This window comes from Lissotriton vulgaris, unplaced genomic scaffold (assembly GCF_964263255.1).
Source record: "Lissotriton vulgaris unplaced genomic scaffold, aLisVul1.2 SCAFFOLD_3362, whole genome shotgun sequence".
NCBI classification, from domain to species: Eukaryota; Metazoa; Chordata; class Amphibia; order Caudata; family Salamandridae; genus Lissotriton; species Lissotriton vulgaris.
In genome coordinates, this window is record NW_028243025.1 from 56,024 (window position 1) to 71,802 (window position 15,779).

At 48.7% G+C, this 15,779-nt stretch overlaps 1 protein-coding gene across 1 annotated transcript in view; it reads left to right on the plus strand.

Annotated features, from left to right (window-relative positions):
- The first annotated feature begins 1,447 nt into the window (after positions 1 to 1,447).
- The window catches only part of LOC147668741 (alkaline ceramidase 3-like), a 106,656-nt gene continuing 92,324 nt past the window's right edge, over positions 1,448 to 15,779 (plus strand). The window contains exon 1 of the mRNA XM_086948465.1: positions 1,448 to 1,555. Within this exon, the coding sequence (XP_086804591.1) occupies positions 1,468 to 1,555 (88 nt within the window). The 5' untranslated portion in view covers positions 1,448 to 1,467. The remainder of the gene's footprint in view (positions 1,556 to 15,779) is intronic.

The window sequence follows — 15,779 nt, forward strand, 5'->3', positions numbered from 1 at the left end:
AGGTTCAGATGATGGCATGACCGACAATGAATGCTGAGCTGGAAATTGAGGTTGGAATCATTAGAAGACAGGGTAGTTTGGGAAACCATATTAACTTACATACACCAAAGTTTTGATGTGAATGACGCTTTAACAAAGACGCCTCCATTGAATGGGACACCTTTAAGGTGTACATATGTGGTATCTGCATCGCAACACAGTTTATAGCTAAATCCACACAAACCTGATATTCTGACCCTAGAAAAAGATATTCTTAAGTTAGAGCAGGAAGTGACATTGGGAGCGCAGTCCATGTAAACTCTGAAGCACAGTAGAGTAACACACTCTGTATATTGTACTGTAGGGCATCGACAAAGGAAGATAAGTCTGTCCCTATGCGGTCATGGCTGAAGTCCCAAGACGCAACAAATACATGCTTTTCTGTCAGTAAACATGGAGAAAGCTTTTGACACCATGCATTGGGAGACCGGTTCCTGTTCCGCTTCCATAACTAGCCTTTTCCACTAGAATTGTGCAGAACGTCTCCTTTACCCCTTTTCTCCTGCCACTTTCCTTTCAGGTTCCACTCCCATTGCTCTGGCTTTCAAATTCTGCCACCTTCTCCACTCATCTTCTTTACTCCATTGAGGGTGTTTGAGGGTAGACCTTGTAGTTTCCTGTAATGATCTACAAACTTGAATACAGGGCTTGTATCCTCTTCTGTGATGTTTCTCTTCCTCTTGAGTGGACATGGCTGCCTTTTGGCGGCTTGTGTGTTAGAGCATCTCGAAAGGCATGCAGTCCAAGTGGAAGAGGGAAGAAGTTAGGATGTGGGCTGGATTTACGTGTTTACTAGAATAATGTGAGTCAGGTATGTTATTTAAGTCTGGCAAATGCTGGTTTCCTCTACTTTTCTATTCTGAGTTTTCCGTTGCTGGTTGGAGCTCTATACCTATAGGCGTAGATCGGAAATCCGGTTGTAAAGTTACTTGTAGTAAATTTCTTGTTGCAATATCCATCGAAAGAGTCTCCACCCTCTTGTGTAAGGAGTCAGAGACTTGTAAATCCTACTGTTGGGCAGAGGTTTCCACCCAGAATTGGTGAATACCATTGTACGGAGATCTCCGCCTAGTTGTAGGCAGAAATCTACTTTAGGGGATATCTCCATTTATATTTAGTGTACTGTTTCTTCACAATCTTTCTTGCATGTTATTTATAAACAAATAGTCATTAACATGTAATCAAAAATAGTTACAGTGCTGCATGGATAAGACTTAAGTTTGAAAAATGTATTCATGATCTGTATGGAATGTGTCGAAGCTGCAAGTGGCTTTGAGGGGGTAGGTGGGTGCTTTTTTGAGTTTTGAAACACTGTTGGGGCCTTGTTTATCGAATGACTGCAGCTTTGTTTGTGCAGGTGCTGCTGTGCCCAGCACTAAATCTCTTTTCTGTTTCCTTACCACAGGGAACACGCTCAGTAACCTGATTATGATCCTGCCTCCCATCTATGGTGCGATTCAGACCCGGCAGGACGGCCTTGAGACGCGCTATTTAGCTGCCTACTTGGGCCTTACAGGTTAGTTTCCTGCTTTCATCTTTGTTTCCAGTCCTGGCGAAGAAACCTTAAGTTGTTGCATTTCCACATATTCAGGTGAGCCTGGTTTGTGCCACCGCTGCAACCAATGTTATTGCATGGCCGGAGGCTCTCCTTATGCGTAAGAGTCTTTTATTGCCGCTTCTTGCAATCCTATATTACAGAACCTTGAACTCTAAACGAACCCTTAGGGCCAGATGTACGACGTATTTATGCATGCGCAAACAGTTTTGCGACCCGTTTGCACATGCAAAAATATCTAAGGGTCATAAACAAACGGTAATTAGCGAGTCGCAATTTATTGGCGACTCGCTAATTAGGCTTAGCTCCACACTATTAGGAAGGGACGTTTCAATGCCGTCCCTCCCTAATAGTGAGTCTGAGCCCTATTTGACTGTTTTGCGACCGGAATTGTGGTTGCAAAACAATCGCAATTTACCACCTACTTCAAATAGGTGGTAAAGCATTTGCAAATGGGAAAGGGTCCCCTTCCTTTTGAGAATGCATGGGAAAATATATTTTTAAGGGCAGGCAGGCAGTGTTCCCAGGGACCTCTGCCTTCCCTTAAAAAATGAAACAAAAACGTTTTGCATAAAAAAAACCTGCTTTATTTCAAAGTAGTCCCAGACATGGAGGTCTGCAGAGCCCAGCAGGCCCCCATCCCTGGGAGGGCCAACCTTTCCCAATGGGGTCACACATTGCGAGTTAATATTCATGAGCCTCACATTTTGCAACCCCATTGGAAATCGCTAACTGTGTCTTACACTGTTGTACGTTTGCTATTGCGACTCGCAAAAGTAAATGGTCATGAATCTGTCCCTTAATATCTCCCCAACATTCTCTCTAATCCTCTTTTCTTTACTGCTTCCAGACAGCTAAAGACTCGGTTTCCTTTTTTTGAAATTTGGTTGCTTCTGAAGTGAGTTGTATGTGACTCAGTTGGTTTGTCTGAGTGTCTAATTTTTTGAAACACTGAATGGGTATCGGTGAGTTTGTTATAACCATTTTGTGCAATATATTGATTAGTTATTCTGGTGACTAAAAAAAAATAAAAGTTAATGAGTGCAGAGATACAAATCATTTCTTGAGCATGGCGTTTTTACAATTGTTTTCAGATTAATTTAATTAGGGCTTACTCAGGATTCTTAGTTGTTTCCCATGAAACATTGAGTTTAAAAAATGTCCCTCAAGGGCAGTAGTCGTTGCACCCTTTGTTCTCACTGTGAAGTCCCCGCTTGCTCGCTTCTTCAAGGGTGGTGCAAACAGTAGATTGTTGGCAGATAGCTTGCAAGCAACGGGGGGGGGGGGGGGGGCAAGAGGAAGCCCATGCTGCTCCCAGGCCACCTAGTGTTGCAGTTTTGCACCTGTTGACCGAGTATAGAAACTAAAAGTCTTCAGGAGTTTTAAAATCTTTTGAAATTTGGTGGCCATTTTGATGAGCTGCAGAAAATGTATTTCATTTACATAACCGGTAGGTCTGGCACACTATTACAGGTCTTGATGGGTGTAACTGTCAGGGTGTGACAGTTTATGAGAGTTTCAAGTGAACGTTTGTAGGGAAGTGTTTGGTACACTTATGGGTGTTATAAAAAATATATATAGAGAGAGGAATTGGAAGGGAGTGCTCTTTGAAGGGGAGGGTAAAGGAAGTACATTTGAGTATAATTTAGACTTTATAGAGGGGGATGTAATGGGCCAGAATTTATACGAGATCAATTGGTAAGGATGTTGAGGTTTGTAGCATAATGAAGGACTTAAGTGGTGAAGCCCACCTGTTGCGAACTATAACTCCATTCGGAATGTTGACCATATTTTAGAACTGTTTGAAAAGTGGGCAGGAAATTCAAATTCCACATCAGTTATGTCATCACTAATTGGCTGTGCCTAATCTCTTTTAGGGGTGTTTCAGTTGTTTGTGCTTTGAATGTGGATAGTAATTCCCTTTCGCCAGTGGATCACTGTTTGTGATTTCAAGAATATGAAAAGGCTGACTCTTGGGCGGTGCGACCGATGTCACCGCACCAGGTACTGACTTCAGGTAGCTCCGTGTTTGCAAGTTTATTTTGGTTTTAAAAGCACCTGGGTGCCGTGTTTGCAAGTATATTTTGGTTTTAAAAGCACCTGGGTGCCGTGTTGGCAAGTTTATTTTGGTTTTAAAAGCACCTGGGCGCTGTGTTTGCAAGTTTATTTGGGTTTTATAAACACCTGCTGCTGTGTTCCTTGCCTCCAACAATTTTCAGACAACAGTAAAAATGCCAAGCTTACTCCGGTGATTAATGTTCTTCCTGGAGAGAGATCCGAGTTTTGTCTAATTGAGGTTCTGACTGATCTTAAAATAGCGTGGACGGTTAATATGTCTGCTGCACAGAACGTGTTCCAGGCCGATCACAAAGTCATATAATGTAAATAGGCAGGCACTGTGTTACTGCTTTTCTAAAAGACATCCGTTTGTTACTTGGAGTGTATAAATAAAATCCTAATATAGAACAGGGAATTATTAACTGTCATCAAAGAACTGCATGCACACTGCACAGTATAGATTAGAGCATAGATTATTGTTGCAAAAAGAGTTCATTTTTGATAGGAATTTATTCATATTGTTGGAGAACCCCCAACCATGGTGTTACATTTTAAATTCTGAGTTTATGCTTCTCCAGACCAAGCACTTTTAAATTGTAATGCCTACTTGTATGGATTACATGTCACTCCTGCACCTTGTAGTCCCATGTCTTATGTGACCTTTTCTATACACTGATTTACAGACGTATGATTGTCTCTGTGTAATGTGTGTGATGCAACGTGCTTTGACATCCTACACTGGTATGATTAGTGCTATGTAACTAATTAAATGCATCTGAAAAAGAGTGGTTATGGACACTTGACAGGCACTGTTAAAAGGTGGTGGTGAGGGAATCCGTGGTGGAGGTGGTCACCACCTCCACCATGGATGAAAGGACGCCAAGAAACATTATCCCACCGGGCACCACCAACGCTAAAGCTGGCCCTGCATATGAAGCCTGAGTTGGTCTGTTTTTTCTCATCCAAGGTTTCAGATTGAGACAACATTTTGTGTGGTTAAATGTCTTCAAATGAGAAGAGAGTTTGTGTGATTTGGGCGGGTGGCCCGATGTGGTGTCTCATGGTGCAGTGAAACCAGCTGCTATAACTAAATGTGTTCATTTGGTGATTGAAGAGCTAGGGTGGATTTTGAGAGGTTTGCTGCTCACTCTACTAGGAGGCGATGGTTTGTAAGTTATTTCTGGCAGGAGGACGTGGGGAGACTATCTTGAGAGGATATCTTTGAAGTTCTACTTAAAACCAGTTGAGGTTCTATGTTAACAAGCTTTGAACATGCATTGAGATACCTTCTCTTCTTACAGATAAAATGTAGGTTCTCCAAGGAGAGTGTTGGGAGATTCTGGATTTTAATAAACATATTGAGGGACTCTCCCGAGCACCCTTTGTACGGTTTATTTATTTGAATGTGTTTCATTCTCTTGAATGATTTACAACGGGAAGGTTTTATTCTGTCTCTGTTAGCTTACCAATAGTCAAAAAGTAGAAACAAATTAGACTGCAATTAGAAGTACAGAAGTAGACGTCACATTTTGACAGCTGGATTCAATCAATCAATCAAGGTATTAGTAGAGCGCACTACTCACCCGTGAGGGTCTCAAGGCGCTGGGGGGAGGGAAGGGTGCTGCTACTGCTTGAATTGCCAGGTCTTGAGTAGCCTCCTCAAGGTTAGTAGGTCTTCGGTCTGCCGTTGAAGGATGGGGAGGGTGTTCCAGGACTTGGCGGCGAGGTAGGTGAACGATCTGCCACCTGAGGTTGCTCTTCGGATGAGAGGGACAGTAGCCAGAGCGTGGTCGACGGAGCTGGCTGTTTGGGGTGTAGAAGGTGAGTCGTCTGTTCTTGGTGCCATTTCGTCTCCAGTTTTCGGCAGGTTTGTTTGGAGGTCTGGAGGTCTACGGTGAACCAGCTGGCGTTCTTTCTTGTTTGTGCGTATGTTGGAGGGATTCTTGATCGGGGTGAGTGTTTTGGCCCAGTCATCGATCCAACGTCTGAGGTTGCTGGCAGCGGGGTCTGTGGGGTCTGTGGGTGGGCTTTGGCTGAGGGCGGTGTTTAACTGGTCTTCGGTGATTTTGTTCCGGCTGCGGCTGGGTTTCTGTTGGGTGTGGTGGTGCGTGGCGGGTTCCCGGAAGGTGAAGTGGATGCAGCGATGGTCAGTCCAGTGGAGTTCGGTGGTGTGGCTGGAGGAGATCTGGGGGATTGTGGTGAAGATAGGATCAAGCGTGTGGTCGGCAGACTGGGTGGGTGTTGTCACGAGCTTTCTGAGCCGGAGGTTGTCGATCAGGGTGGTGGAGTTGGTGTTGTTCTCAAGGTGGAAGTTCAGGTTTCCGAGGAGGATGTAGTCCGTGGAGGCGAGGGCGTGCTTGCTGACTAAGTCAGCGATGGAGTCGCTGAACTGTGGCCGGGGTCCAGGGTGTCTGTGGACGAGGGTTCCTCGGAGGGTGGTGTTGGGATCGGTGTGGATCGGGAAGTGCAGGTGTTCGGCGGTGCTGAGGGTGTCGTCGGCGTTGGTCGAGACCTTGAGTGTGGATTTGTGGATGATGGCGATTCCACCCCCGACACCGTTGGTTCGGTCTCTGCGGGTGATCTTGTAGCCGTCCGGGATGGCTATGGCTATGGCGATGTCGGGTGCCGAGGTGGGGTTCAGCCAGGTCTCTGTCAGGAAGGCGATGGCCTGGGAGGATGTGTCGAGCAAGTCCCAGAGTTCAACAGCGTGTTTGCGTGCGGAGCGGGTGTTCAGGAGTTTGCATCTGAGGTGGTTGCGTCCTATCCTGGTGGTTGGGTTGGCGGATCGGATGCTGGTGAAGCTGCAGCTCCGGAAGGAGAAGGGTCCTTGGGTGCGCGTCGGGGCAGCCAGAAAGCAGGTGTGTGATCGTCCAGTGTTGAGTGCGTGGAGGGTGCTGGCATCGTAGCGGAGTCGGGCATCGTGGCGTTCGTAGGGGCCAGGGGTTCTGGCGCTGACATCTTGAAGCAGTCCCAAAAGGGAAAGATAAAGAATGTTGTGGGAATAGTAGAGGTCTGTTCAGTGTTCAAAGTTCTGCAATATATGATCTTCTGATTGGCTTCCAAGTGCTTCAGAAAGATTGTTCTTCATAAAGCGAGCATCTGTGTCATTCATTCTCCTAACTGCCTGATTAAAGAAGTTAAAATCTTATTGTAGGTAAAGACAAATGAACTTGTGATTGATTGGCAAGGGTCTCACATGGTGCCTTTTTTTTGCTCAATGAAATTTAGTTAGAAAAGGGTGCCTGAAGGATGAGGAGCTGCAAGGAAATGGGACGTCTCTAGCCTTTGACTTTCTCTCCACCACCTTGCATACAGTGTCCTCTGCCTGCTACTTTTGTGCTGTGCTCACAGGAGCAATCTTGGACAGCCCACTGCAACTAAGCTGCCTTCCTCTTGGTTTAGTGGCTTTTTATGATTTTGGTTAAGGAAGGTGTGAAGTTATTGCCTCGTAGCGAAGTTGTTCAAAGTACACAATCTTTCAATTTCACCAAGTTTGGTACTTCGCCTGGGGTGCAGTTTTCAGGCTATTTATTCTGTTTCGGATTATTCCTGTTGGATTTTTTTTTTTTTGCGGAAACTTTGTTTTTCTCTAGAAACGCTCTTCTGCTACAACCTTGCTTTGTGTTTATTTGTCTGATTTGTTCCCAACCACTATCTAAAAAATCTAACCTTCACAAAATGTGGTGAAATGTCATACCTTCGCTCACACTTAGTTTTCTCGAGGCATTGCAGCTCTTTGGAAATGAGGTCTCTGTGCAGACATGGTATTAGTTGGATGGTGCAAGACTTATTATATGGACTGCCTGTTTCCCGCATTCCGTTTGTGTTTACTTTAAAAAATACAGTTGTGAGAACCAGTAGTCAGACCTTTTTCCTGAGGTCTCATGTTTACTTCAAGGCAGTACACGTTGTTGGCACTTGCAGTGCTCTGTGACCTTGCTTTTGTGGAAATTTTCAATCTACTTGCAGGTCACTAGGGCATAGAAAGAATGTCTGTGCGAGTCTTTAACAGCCTTCACCTTCTCTGCTCGAGGGTGACCTTTGCCCTTGAGCGTTGTCTGAAATGTAATTTCCCTAGCTGTAATAATAAAGTGTACAGTGCATTGTGTGTGCACCAGTTTTCCCCATGTGTGCCCTCAGTGGCTTCCACGCTTATAGCCCTGGAAGTCTCTTTCCCCCATGTGTGTTTTTAGACCCAGCAGTTAAGGCCGGGCATTGCTGTTCTTTTTTAAGGTTATCCGCGCCATTGAGGGCTTGAGGTTGGCACCCCCCACCAACAGTCCCAACAGCCCCCTACTAAGGCAAGCAGACAGGGAGTGGGTAGCTACTCAACCCCTGAACGGAATCAAAGGCCTTGGAGTAGATGGGGAGGTCTTATTCCATCTACTTTGCAACAGTTTTGACGAGACAAGGCTGATGGCGCAACACTTGGCAAAAACCTAAATAAAAAACTTGGTAACCTTGGTAACAGGTAACTTTTTACAGGACATTTGGCGAACATCCACCACGTGCATCAAAGCATGTCCACAGATCAAAATAATTGCAATTCCGTTTTTTTAGTTCCGAAGCAGGGGGGAGTTGTGTGTATGTATTTACAGGGACATGCATCAACCTATTTAGGAAGTGCAAACGGTGCGAAACGCAAAATTCGGCCGTTTGCGATTCCTAAATAGGTTTTTGGGATGCATCAAGCATTTTTGGTAAAATCGCTATTTTTGGCGATTTCCAAAAATGCGATTGCTTTTAAGGAATCGCAAATTTGCGATTCCTTAAAAGCAATGCATGATTAATTTTAAAATGGCGAATTCTCAATTAGGGAGTGCAAATTACCACGAGGTTGAACCTCGTGGTAATTTGCGAAAATGTGTTAAAATGCTCTATTTTGCATTTCAAAACACTGTCATGTTAGGTCCATTGGACCCCCCTACACCCATGGAATGCATCAACATTTTGCGAATTCTAATTTGCGAATTCGCAATTCCCATAGGAAGGCCCATAGGAATCAATGGGAATTGCGAAATCGCTAATTGGAATTCGCATAATATTTGCGATTCGGTAAAAATTGCGATTTTTACCGAATCGCAAATTTTATGCACTTTCAATCATGCATCCCGTTTTGCGATTCCTTATTTGCGATTCCTTAAAAATCGCTAATAAGGAATCGCAAAACGTTTTGTTGATGCATGTCACCGTTAGTGTTTTATTCGTTGTGCGGAAGTCAAATTGGTGAAAGCACCAAAATACATTTCTCAATTAGTCATTCTTTGCTCAAGCTCCGTAAAACGTCAAGTGGAAGTGGTTGTGTAAGACCAAAACCTTATCTATGGTATGTGAAGTCAACGGTTTCCCTTTGTTCTGCCTCAAATCAACCAAACTAGATAATGCTCCATCATGTACAAAAGCAAAACAACCTGCACTCAAAAGTGGAATATAAAATAAATATTACAATGAGCTTCACCCAACGTTGAGCGACCCGTTACCAATGGAGTTCACCACCAAATCAAGTTGTTGCAGTGAAGGAGTTTTCAGAGCTCCAGACAAAATTATATTTAGCTTTTACTGCACTCCCTTTCTTCTAACACAAATACCTTTTTTGAGAGCATTTGTTACAAGCTATCTCCTTGTGACAATTTTTGGTGACAATGAGTCAGCTGCTTGTAGTGGCCTCACCATAGCAGTGACCTTAGAATTAAGTTAGAAGAGAGACCTGCTGGTATCCTTAAGCAGACACTGAGGCATCTGAAAACTGCTTGTAGACCCATAACATGAGAAATTCTAAGAAGTGATTGCTTCCTGGGGTTCTTAGTTTGATCGGTACTATACTCCCTCCTACTGCGCATGTAGGGTAGCAAATGAATGTGCTTTAGCTGGACACTACAAAAAGAATGCTCTCGGTTCTGGATTTTGTGCAGCCAGTTAGCCATTGCAATATCTTATTCCTAAGGGAAATAGCACTGCCAATAGGGAAAAACCTGCTTTGAGTCACTCCTTTCACCCACCGAAGAGACCCCTCCGATCAGCCGACCTGTCTCTGGCCACTATTCTACGCATCTATAAGACCAGAACGGGAGGAAAGTCCTCTACTACCTCGCAGCCAAGGCCTGGCACGACCTTCTCCTCCGGTAAACTCTCCCACTGCCCCACTTCAGGAAAGACCTCAAGACAGGGCTCTTTGGATGACCCCTGCAAAAACCACAGTTGATTGACAGAATGCAGAACAATGTCATACATTCACCCCAGTAGAGAGATCTGGGCCTAAATCCATCGTTTTTTTTGCACTCCACACCACCCCAGTTCAGACATGGCCATATGCAAATCAGTCTGACCCTGTGCTTCATGGGAACAGTCCAGCCCGAACTGCCAAGCCATGCCTTTCCTGGACCGGAAACAAGCTTCCGAGGACCGGTTTCTGGCATTCCAGCCGTCTTCAGCCCGGCTTGCTTGAATCCAGTGGTGTGGAGTGCATGGGACTCACGTCTGAGCATACCCAGCCCACTCGGGGTGACAAATGCAAAAACCACAGTTGATGGACAGAATGCAGAACAATGTCATACTATCACCCCAGTACAGAGATCTAGGCCCAAATCCATCGTTTCTTTGCACTCCACACCACCCCAGTTCAGACATGGCCATATGCAAATCAGTCTAACCCTGTGCCTCATAGGAACAGTCCAGCCCGAACTGCCAAGCCATGCCTTCCCTGGACTGGAAACAAGCTTATCCAGTATTTGGGTGTCTTTCATAGATTCACATGCCTGAATCATTCCCCGTCGCCGAGACGGGAGCCTCCGGTACATAAAAAAGTAATGTCCTAAGGACATACATAGAGAATATAGGCCGAAGGGCCTCCCCTTTGGGGCCTTTCCACGTCCTTATGTAAAAAGGACCGAACTCTCATCGTTAGCCAATCAGCTCCGACCTCCCTCTAGAACCTTCCCGGGAGGAGCCTCAGTCCCTCAGATTTTTCTACCGCACGTTGTGCTAGGGAGTCTCCAACCTGAGCTCTTCAGGTTTTCCAAAATTCGAAGTCTCAAACTTCGCCGAAATTCACTTTGTCAAAAAAGGATTTACCCTATCATCGACTACATGTCGGAACCTACTAAGAAGGACTCACAGAAGAAAGCCCTTCTAAGGGCCTGTTCCTCCTGCGGCAAGCAGCGGATTCAAGCGGAGGACAAGCACGACCTGTGCTTATATTGCCTGTACCCTGACCACGTCACTGACAAGTGTAGGGTGTGTAGAGCCTTCCCAAAGAAGACGGTTAAGGAAAGGGAAAGTCGCCTTCGCGAATGGCTCGACAGGCTTAAGGTCCGAGACACTCTGGAATCTTCCGAGGGTAGTGTCTCCGCGACCTCCAAAGTCTCCAAGAAGAGACCCAGGGTGCAGTCCCCTGGTGAGACAGACACTCCTCCTAAGAAGGCGAAGAAGCCTTCGGAGGCACGCTCCACCACCTCCTCCGTGTCTGTTAAGGACGGCCAGAGGTTCAAGAAGCCCGCTCCATCTACTAAGCGGACCACCTCGGTCACGACCACTGCGTCGACCACTACGGCCTCATCGCCCTCCGCGACGGCCACGTCGACCTCCACGGCGTCCTCAGGAGCACCGGTCTCATCGACCATTCCTCTGAAACCTTCATCTAATACGAAAGCGGCCTCTTCGTCACCTAAGAGGTCTAAATCTACAGGTACGCCTTCGCAAAAACCACATCATACCGAAGGCTCGTCACCTAAGACATCGACGTCAAGTTCGTCTCCTAAAACGTCGAAGTCAAGTTCAAAGAGCACACCTTCGACAAAGATATCTCAAGTCCAAGGCCCTGCCATCAGTAAGCCGGCGAAACCCTTATCCCCGCAAAATTTGATGCCATTGACCCTGACGGAGGTGCCCAAATCACCAACACACACGGCAGGGGCGCCATCTTCACGCACGTCGCCGGAAGAGACCCCGGCGCCATCTTGGAAAGAATCGAGATTGGTCGAAGTCTCTATTCACTCGATTCCAACGCCCTCGGTTCGCCCAACGGTGGACTTAGCACCCGAGCAAGAACAGGACACGCTCCAGAGTGAGGAGTCCGACGAAGAACAGGAGGTTCACGAAGAACACCAGGACGTCCACGGGATCCGGGACGAAGTTATGTATCAAGGCAGCTCCCTGAACGTCGACACGGTGAACACCCCGATGATCTGTTTGCCACTGTCTCTGGTCAACGATTTGAAATCCCTGGTGCAGGACTATAAACAACGGTTCCCGGACGCAGACAGCGGTGCCCGGGTACCGGTCACCCAAGCGCAACCGTCGGCCTCGCACCTTTCCGCTCCCCAGGCCCGTCCTCGGAGCCAGCTCCGACCGCAAACCCAGGCGGAGGACTCATCGGAAAGCGAGGAGGATGAGACGGACTTAGAGGAAGGCGAAGTGCAAGACGTCGCCTCGGACCACAGAGACGAAGATGCTGCGTCATCACACCATTCGTCTACCCCTGCATCCCCACGACCGCGCCACTCTGAAGCGGCGGACGTGGGAGGTTTCCACAAACTGGTGGACAGAGCGGCAAAGAGGTTTCACATGGCAGTGGAATCCGCGGAAACGGAATGCTTCCTCCATGATTTCAAGGAGCACACCCAGAAATCGGCCAAGTCTATTCCTCTTATAGACTTTCTGTGGGAACAGGGCAAGAAGCTGATGCTCACGCCTGCTTCGGTGCCTGCGGTGGTTCCGCGCCTAGACAAAAAATATAAGGCCCCGAACTCCGCACCTGCCTGCCTGACCGGCCACCCCAAACCGGACTCGGTTGTCACCCAGGCGGCCCAAAAACAATCCCGCAACCCCTCCTCGCCGCTGTCTGCGCCCCCGGACAAGGAAGGACGGAAGCTGGACACCATAGGCAAGAGGTTCTCCTCCACATCCGCCATGTCCATCAAGGTGGCAAATTCCATCGCCCTCCTTGGCCGCTACAACCGCCAGCTATGGGAAGACATAGCTCCCTACCTACAAGGCCTGCCGACCACAGTCCAGGACGAGGTGAAAGCTCTGCTAGCAGAAGGACAAAACTCCGCGGCAGAAATTATCGACTGCGCCATCGACGCAGCCATGACGGGATTCCGCCAGTTGGCCGGGGCTGCCGTGCTCCGCCGCCAAGGCTGGCTCAAAGCGACGTCTTTTCGGCAGGAGGTCCAATCTAAGGTGCTGGATATGCCGTTCGATGGTCAATTCCTCTTTGGGGAGAAGATAGACGAGGCACTCCAGGCCATCAAAAAGGACACCGACACGGCAAGGGCTCTGGGCTCCCTCCAGTCCCGGAACCAATCCTTTCGAGGGGGCCGCTCCAGAGGTCAGTACTCCTACAGAGGTTCCTACCAAAACCGGTCGTCCTATTCCTACGGCAACAGGAACCAGCCCCAGCAAAAACAACAGTCCCGACAGTCGTCCTATGGGAGATCGTCCTTCAGAGGCAAATCCGCCAAGAAGGGCACTGGCGGCCGCCAGTGACCATTTACTCCAGCCAGTCCCACCACCGTCTCAATCCTTTCGAATTGGGGGAAAACTGACCCACTTCCTCCACAATTGGCAAAAAATCACTACGGATCGGTGGGTACTACATATAATTCAATTTGGACATTCCCTCGAACTGGTCAACACCCCTCCCAACACCCCTCCGCTGAAGCGTGCTCACAAACACCTGCACCTCCTTCTCCAGGAAGTCTCCGCCATGTTGGTCAAAGGAGCCATCGAACGAGTCCCAAAGTCCCAGAAGGGGAAGGGTTTTTACTCCCACTTCTTCCTGGTCCAACAGAAAGGGGACAAGTGGAGGCCGATCTTAGACCTCCGGGCGCTCAACGCCTTCCTGAGGAGTCAATCCTTCCGGATGGTCACACTCCAGGAGATCCTGGGAGCACTGGAGAGAGGAGACTCGATGGTCTCCCTGGACTTACAGGACGCCTACTACCATATCCCCATCCTCGTCAGGCACAGGAAATACCTACGGTTCGAAATAGCGGGCAGACATTACCAGTTCAAGGTCTTACCGTTTGGCCTCAAATCTGCCCCACGTATCTTCACGAAGTGCTTGGCGCCAGTGGCAGCCTTCCTGCGACAAAGGGGTCACCAGGTGTTCCCCTACCTGGACGACTGGCTGGTGAAGGCTCCTTCCCCGGAGGACACGTTGGCTTCCTTCAACGCCTGCAGCGCTCTTTTCCAACAGCTGGGTCTGACGATCAACCTCAAAAAATCATGCACTACTCCATCGACGAGGATCACCTTCCTAGGAGCGACCCTGGACACGGAGCACGCGAAGGCTTTCCCCTCAGAGGACAGGATCAGCAAAATACTGTCTCTGGCCGCGGCGGTGGCCAAGAAGCCTCGCCTCAAGGTCCGGACGTTCACGTCCTTGCTAGGGATGATGTCTTCATGCATTCTCCTCGTACCGCACTGCAGGCTCCGCATGCGCCCCCTGCAGGAGGCGCTGGCGAGACAATGGAAACAGTGTTCCGGCTCATTCGACGACATCGTCACGATCACACCGGCCATCATAAAGGCCCTTCTGTGGTGGAGAAACAAGACACACCTGACGGCCGGCTTGCGGTTCCTCCTGCCGCCGGCACCACTGGTCATCACGACCGATGCCTCGCTGGAAGGTTGGGGCGCAGTGCTACTGGACCTTCGAGTCAGCGGCAAATGGGACGCCCAGGAGAAACAACTTCACATCAACCTCCTGGAACTGAGAGCAGTGTATCTAGCCCTACAGGCCTTCCTGCCACGTATCGGCACTTCCCCTGTGCTCGTCAAAACAGACAACACCACGACGATGCACTACCTGAACAAACAAGGGGGAACGCGATCTCTCTCTCTCTCACGAGAATCGCAAAAAATCTGGAACTGGTTGGTGGCGCACGGCCTCTCCCTCAAAGCGGAGTACGTGCCAGGGAAGGACAACACCATCGCGGACGCCCTCAGCAGGCAGGCCTCTCTCTCCCACGAATGGGAACTCAACGGCGACACGGTGGCCCACGTCTTCTCACAATGGGGCACCCCGAGGATCGATCTCTTCGCGACGGCAGGGAACGCCAAATGCCGCAGCTACGCAAGCTGGCATCCCCAACGGGGGTCGCTGGGAAATGCTTTTTCCATCGGCTGGTCCAGCGTGTTTGCGTACGCTTTTCCTCCGTTCCCGATGATACCGAGGCTCCTCCGGAAGATGAGGACGGAACCGTGCACGCTGATACTGATTGCTCCGTACTGGCCGAGACAACATTGGTTCTCGGATCTACTTCGCCTGTCCATCAGGCCCCCGATTCACCTGCGACAACACCCGAACCTCTTGACAATGTCCGGAGGCCAAGTACACCACCCGAACCTCCGTTCGCTCAACTTATCGGCCTGGCTCCTGAGCACCGTGAGTTCGGAGACCTAGATATACCGCAGGACTGCAGGGCAGTACTAGCCAAAGCGAGGGCGGGCAGCACGACCAAGACCTACTCGCTGAAGTGGAAGAGGTTCTGCGTGTGGTGTTCGGAACACGACCTACACCCCCTCCGGGTCACCCCAGTACAGCTGCTTCCGTACCTCCTACACCTGGCTCAATCGGGGCTGGCTCACGCCTCCATTAAGGTTCATCTGGCTGCAATTTCTAGGTTCACCAGGACTCCATCGGGACCCTCCCTCTGGTCCAGTCGACTGGTAAAACAATTTCTGAAGGGGCTCTACAGATCCTTTCCGAGGCCTCGGAAAGTCCCTCCTACCTGGCAGTTGAACTTGGTGCTCAACCAACTAATGAAACACCCATTCGAGCCCATACACCGGGCCTCGCTCAAACATCTTTCCTGGAAAACGGCTCTCCTGCTAGCCCTGACGTCAGCCAGACGGGTCAGCGAACTTCAGGCGCTGTCCATTCAGGAACCGTATCTCCAATTCAGGCCCGACCGAGTGGTACTCCGGCCCAACCCTAAATTCATTCCTAAAGTGCCGTCAGACTTTCATCTGAACGAACCAATTGTCCTCAAGTCGTTCTTTGCGGACCCTTCCACAGCTGCGGAAAGGGCGCTGCATTCCTTGGACCTTAAAAGGTGTCTCAAATTCTACTTGGACAGGACCAAAGACGTCAGGAAGTCTTCTCAACTCTTTGTAGCCTACA